At 48.4% G+C, this 6,497-nt stretch overlaps 1 protein-coding gene across 1 annotated transcript in view; it reads right to left on the bottom strand.

Annotated features, from left to right (window-relative positions):
• Positions 1-1,194: 1,194 nt before the first annotated feature.
• ELP3 (elongator acetyltransferase complex subunit 3) overlaps positions 1,195-6,497 on the bottom strand; it is a 94,245-nt gene continuing 88,942 nt past the window's right edge. The window contains exon 15 of the mRNA XM_061461124.1: positions 1,195-1,716. Within this exon, the coding sequence (XP_061317108.1) occupies positions 1,640-1,716 (77 nt within the window). The 3' untranslated portion in view covers positions 1,195-1,639. The remainder of the gene's footprint in view (positions 1,717-6,497) is intronic.

Raw genomic sequence — 6,497 nt, 5'->3', positions numbered from 1 at the left:
GCAGAAGTTTCCAGAAGGCTCCTGACAGAGTCATTTATTAGAGCAGCACCCAAAATGTCAACTTGCTCTGCAAGCCGCTACGCTGGTTTTGATTGAAAGACAATAAAAGAAGTGGATGAGGTCAGGGCTTCTGTTGTTGTTACATCAAGCAGGCAGCCCCAGGCCCGCTGCTTTGGGAAAGCCTGAATCACGAGTGTCAAAGGACATGTCCTGGACGTCCCCACCCCACCAAAGGGCTGGGGAGAGGGATGCAAAGTGCTGAGCTCTTCATTCAGGGTCACAGCTCACTCTGACAACCAACCTCACTCTGTCTGCAAAAATAAGCTTTAATTCTGTCATTCCTGATGTCTGGAACAGGCAACCATCTTCAAGGAGAACCAGGATCTGAGAAGCTACAAGGCAGTGAACCCCACCTCTTCGCTGGGAGAGCTGGGGCCAAATGCTCCCAAAGGCCCTTTCCTGTTGTGGGATGGAGAGGGGAGGAGAGAGCTGGGAACAGCCAGGAGGGATCCCCCATGGACTGATCATGGCTGAGCAACCCTGCTGCCTGCTGTGATGAGATGATGATGTTGTGCACTGTGACATCTCCAAAGCTTCTGACACTGATGCCACATGGCATCCTCATACCCAAATCAATGGGCTATGGGCTGGAGAAGGGGTGGATCTGGATCTGGAAATACAGACTAACAAAATGAAGTGGAAACCACCAGCATGGTTGTGGCATTGGAGTACATGATGTGCAGGGAGAAGCTTGGAGACCAGAATCAGACTTCCCAGAAGCTCACAGCAACAGGCTGAGAGACAACAGACAAGCTGAAACACTGTAAATTCCAATCAGGAAAAACTTCTTCAACATATGGGTGGTGGTCAAATATTGGAACAGGGACCTAGATGCTGTGGACTCTCCATCCACACCCACTGAGTATCTCCATCGCTGGAGATACTCAAGCATTGCCACTCTGATCTAACTGGACCTGCTCTAGGGTTGGACTAGAGACAGGAGGTCCCTTACAACCTCAGTTACTCCATGGCTGTGTGTCACCACAGAGAGTCAGTTTAAGTTTTAATCTCAGTTCCTACAGACACCAAAGTGGCTTCTGATCCTCACAGTCTCCTACTGCAAGATGATCAAATGGCATCCCTTGGGATGGACAGAAAGCAGCCAAGCCCAGCATAAATGAATACACACAGAGAAAGAATTAATTCATGTTGCAGAATAGCCCACACGGTTTCAGTGCTGAATCATTAAAAACCTGCTGACAGCATCACAGAAGTAACAGATGTTTTCTCCACTAGGCTGTTCAATAGTGTCCCCCATTCAGAGCTCTCAGTTCACCTACGTTCAGTCCTCTGCTGAAAGGCCTCAGAGCTTTCCCAGAGGTATGGCAGGCTTACACATGTAATGACACAAATGGAACACTCCCAGCCTCTCCTGGGGCAATGGGCAGAGCTCAGAACTGATCACCCAAGAAGAGATGTCCCATTTGCTGCTGGGGGCTCTGGCATAAGCAAGTCCTTTGCAGTTGGCAGGCTTTGGTTTTTAGCTTACGTCTGTCCTCTTGAGCTGCCTCTGCATGATGAGTCTTGTCTCCTCACCTCTCCTCCCAGCAGCTGGTCAGGGTGAGGACCTCCTGGGGCATCAGTCCAGCTTTTTCACCATGTAAGGCCCTTCCAGCTCATAGCCAATCTTCCTGTAGTAGTTCCTTGTGCCAACACCTGTGAGGAGAGCCACAAAGAGGTTTAATTCAGTACGATGCAAACAAGCTGGGGAAGCCAGGACCTGGCAGGAATGTCACTTCCATGGAGGGATGGTGCCGAAAGGTGCTTGGCCTCTCCGAAGAGTTGGCACTAGGCCTCCCTGTGCTGGAGCAGGGGTGTTTACTTGTTAGTGTTTGGACTAATTATGGTGTTTTTAAGGGATGAAACACAGGAACACAGCTGTTTTAGCTGCCCTGAATCATTCATCCCATCCTTTGTCCTGAGAAAGGTTGTGAGCTGTTAGCGAGAGAGGAATCAACATGGGAACACCTGTGAAACGTGAGTTCAGAGTACCCTGGGTACAACAAAACCCAAAGACAGGCTCTCGAGAGGAGGCGGCGCAGCTGCAGGCATCATTACCAGGAACTGAAGGGCTCTAAACCCCAACAAGCTCTGTCCAAAGGCTCCTAGAAATGAGCTCAGCTCCACTTCAGATAGACAAGTGGGCTCTGCAGCCGCAATCTAATTTCCTCATTGAAAAGGATGGCTCCGAACACCTTAGTTCTCCAACAGCCTCTTCCCTCTCCTTCCTCTCTTAATGAGATCCCACAGCATCCATGCCCAGGGTGAGCTCAGCCACACTGACCTAGGCTGCCTTTCCTGCAGCAGCATCCTGCGGCAGGACAAGTCCAGGACAGCAGCCTTCGCCCTCACCTTATCTAATTACTCACAGATGCAGACATTAGTCATCAAGGGAGGGAGGAGGAATTCAGCATCATGGCATCATTGTCAGTGCATCTGGTGAGCAGGGACAGAAGGACAGACAGGACATGGCTCTCCATCAAGAAAAGCAACCCCTCTTTCCTCTAATCTCATCCCTCCAGCCAGTTCCTGGAAACTGCCGTGCTTGCAAATGGCTCTCCAGGAACCGAACAGGCAGCATCTCTTGTGCAAGGAGTGACCGGGTACAGCTGGTAACCCCTTCCTGCCCATTCACTGCTGCAGCAATTTACCCATTGCTGCTTTGACAGATTTGTTTAAGATAGCCCTAATTATTTCCTGAATGCAAGCTACAATTGCTTCTGAGTGGCTTAAACACCACAGTTCCAGGCAAGTCCCCATCCAACTTCCTAGAGAAGAATTATATTAATTTAAAGTACCAAAAAGACACCTGAAACCCAGACCTGAGATGTCCTTAGCATGACCAGCAGGTCAAGGGAGGAGATTCTCCTTCTCTGCTCTGCTCTAGTGAGACCCCACCTTGCAGTGCTGTGTCTAGCTCTGAGGGCCTCCAATGTAAGGAGGACACAGACAAGAGTGTATGTCTTTAAACTGACAAGAGGGGAGATCTAGGTTAAATATTACGAAGAAGTTCTTCCCTGTGAGGGTGGTGAGGCCCTGGCACAGGTTGCCCAGAGAAGCTGTGGCTGCCCCATCCCTGGCAGTGTTCAAGACCAGGTTGGACAGGGCTTGGAACAACCTGGTCTAGTAGGAGGTGTTCCAGTCTGTGAGTTTTAAGGTCCCTTCCAGCCCAAACCATTCCGTGGTTCTGTGATGTTCTCCTGCCCCTCACTCCACCTGAAGCTGGGAAGAAATTGAAAACCCACAGAGAACCTCAAACTGGGGAACACCTGGGCAAATTTACTTCAAAGTACTTGCAAAGCCCCTGTGACATCGCAGCAGAGCACCATTCTCAACTAAAACTGGTGCCATAGTTTAGGGTGAGGTGTTCCTGCTCATGGCAGGGGGGTTGGAACTAGATGATCTTAAGGTCCTTTCCAACCCTAACTATTCTATGATTCTATGAAAAACATCCCGAGGGGATCTCAAATTCACTCAGATGCAGCTTGAACCTGAAGCCAAGTAAAAACCCAAGCCCACTGTGCACATGTCCACTTCCTTCTTTGTGAGCTTTTCCCGGGAGGGTTGGGATCTCTGACCTGGAGTAAATAACCTATCATCTTTAGCAGTATCTTGCCTAAAAAATGTCCTCTGGGTTCCCTAGAAGAGATGCTGGGGGATGACATATGGATTTTGGCCATAAAACAGCAAAGCCACCCATCCATGGCCCAGAACAACTTGGTTCCAAGGACTAGTGAAATCTAAAGCTGAAGAGGACCCCTCTTGAAGTTAAAGGACAACTGAGTACTTTGGCTGATGTTTTTAAAAACACCTTGATCAGAGTTATTTAACATTCCCCCTTTTTTTCCTAAAGCACTTGGGAAACATATGGATTTTAAAGAAGGAAGGTTAGGTTGCGTCAGAGCATCCGAGTGCTGTCTCCATTAATCTCTGAGCTGTTAAGTGGCACTAGTTAAGTGCCAACTCTTCCTCGTTTGAGGGCAATGGGTTCAATCCATTAACAAGAATGATGATGCAGTTGGCCAGCCCTGTGCCCCAGGGGTCCCACACTGGCACTTCGCAAAGCATCTTGGTCATCATCTCAGCCCTGCTTACGAGTAACTTCTTGCATAAAATTACTGTCCTGCAACAGGAAGGTCTTCCACGAAGAGGAAGTCTCAAGCTGAGGGCTGCATGTAAAGATACAGCATGGTTTCCCTGCTACCTAGCTCTAACTTGGGATGTCTCGTGAGCTCCAGAGCTGCAGGAATGTTTTCTAGGCAAGAGGCTTTTGAAGGGAAAAGCTCTCCCCAAGACACCTGTGTTTGGTTTGTGTGGTGAGGTTTTGACAGCACGGGGGCTACAGGGATGGCTTCTGTCAGAAGCTGCCAGAAGCTTCCCCCATGTCCAACAGAGCCAACGCCAGCCGGCTCCAAGATGGACCCACCTCTGACCAAGGCTGAGCCCACCAGTGACTGTGGCAATGCCTCTGGGATAACGTATTTTAAAAGGGTAAAAAGTTACTGAGCAGGAGCAAATTCAGCTGCAGAGAGGAGTGAGAACATGTGACAAGAACAGCCCTGCAGACCCTAAGGTCAGTGAAGAAGAAGAGGAAGAGATGCTCCAGGTGCTGGAGCAAAGATTACCCTGCAACTCGTGGTACCGCCCATGGTGAGGCAAGCTGTCCCCTGGCCACGGCAAGGGGTTGGAACTAGATGAGCTTTGAGGTTTCTTCTAACCCAACCCATTCTGTGGAAATGCCACACTTTAAGCACTGCTAAACAGAATAAAAGATTTGTAGGACACTAATAACTGCCTGTAACTCATGCAGAAGGAATCCATTCTCACAGACCTTTCAATTAATCACAACTTTGTATGGATGAAAAGTCAAAAAAAACCCAAAGTCACAAAACTATGCTGCTGGCTTCTGATCCCAAGCAGAATACCACCATGCAGTCCTAAAAAATCAGCGCAATAGCTATTAAAACAATATGCTGTTTCACCTGCTCACAAGCCATTCTGGGGGAAAATGCTGAAGAAGAGACTTACAATGCCCAGCATGCTCTCAATACTTGCACATTAAGCATACCTGAAAGGAAGGGCTCAATAGCACCGGTTCTCTTCCCAAGGTTTTGCTGCTCTAATTTACAGCAAACGTACCACAGAGCTGGTGGGACCTGTTCAGGCAGCTCTTCACGCTGCTCCAAGTCACACTGCTGCTTTCCATTGGAAAGACACATCATCCAAGAAATATCACAAAAGAGGTATCACGCAGGAGTGGACAGGTAAGGTCAAAAGCTGGCTCAAGAAGCTTTTTGAGTTTTCAAGCCTGAATTTGCTGCATTCCTCATTCTGGGTCTTTAAAAAGGGGTTTTAAATTATACATATCCCATCTCAAGCTGTGCAGGAGAGCTTAGTCTGAACTCCGCAAAGCAGATTTCACCCAGCCACTTCCAGATTCACCAATGGTGATTCGGTCGAAGGGCAGGGTCTCTGATCACACTAGCCTGGATAGAAACCTGTGGCCAGGGGCCAGCTGAGGCTTTTTGGAAGTGTCCCTCAACGCAACCTTCAAATGACACAACCTCTGGCAACAGCTGCTGGTGTATTTAATTACCTTTTGCTCTCTTCTTTTGCAAGCATCTGAATAATGGTGAAGCCTACTGATAAATCCCCAAACCTGGCTGTTGACTGTAACATTTAAACCTCAAAATTAATTAAATACATTTAAAAAGTCTGCCTGTAGCAGGGGATGGAGAAAAGTGACCACAGTTTCAGGGTTAAACACTCTTGGAGCCCAGCAGGATGGCAGAAATCAGATTTCATTGCCCATGCGCAGCAACCCCTGCCTGTGACCTTTTTCGTGCAGAACCAATAAATCCACCCTTCTGACTCAGCCCTGCCACACAGAAATACTGCGATGCAGCATCCGAGGCTGAGTATCCTCAAAGATTTCTCCACCACGGCTCACTAGTCCCAGAACTAAGTGAAAATGAGACATTTTTCAGGATCATTAAAGAACTACTAATAGTTCATAAAATTTCCATAGCAGAGACTTACTGAGGCACATGAGAGACTTATCTCTATGCAGGCCTCCACATCTTTCTGCAGTGACTAAAATCTTCTCTGAAGATGCACAGCCAAGGCATATCATGTCTTGCAGCTTCCTTCCCCCTCAAAATACTTTTCAGAAGCAGTTAGCAGGGCCCTGTGTGCCGGGCAGTGAGCCTCAGTCAGCTGAACTTCCCAAACTGCTTTTATCTATTAACTTGTTGGCTGCAATTCTGGTGATAACGAAGCCTTTCCAGTTTTTTTTGGGGGGGAGTAACTACCCGGCTCAGTGCTTTGCCTGACGAAGGGAGAGCCCTGGACTCTGTGCAGACACCCAGATCATCTGGGTAGGACCTCTGGCAAATAGGACTGTCCTTCAAGGGTGCTGAGAAAAGGATTTGTGACTA

Source organism: Pezoporus flaviventris, unplaced genomic scaffold (genome assembly GCF_033815535.1).
Source record: "Pezoporus flaviventris isolate CSIRO_AGI_PZ_B2104156 unplaced genomic scaffold, CSIRO_AGI_Pfla_v1 ptg000031l, whole genome shotgun sequence".
Taxonomy (NCBI): Eukaryota; Metazoa; Chordata; class Aves; order Psittaciformes; family Psittacidae; genus Pezoporus; species Pezoporus flaviventris.
This window is presented reverse-complemented; position numbering and strand designations above follow the sequence as displayed.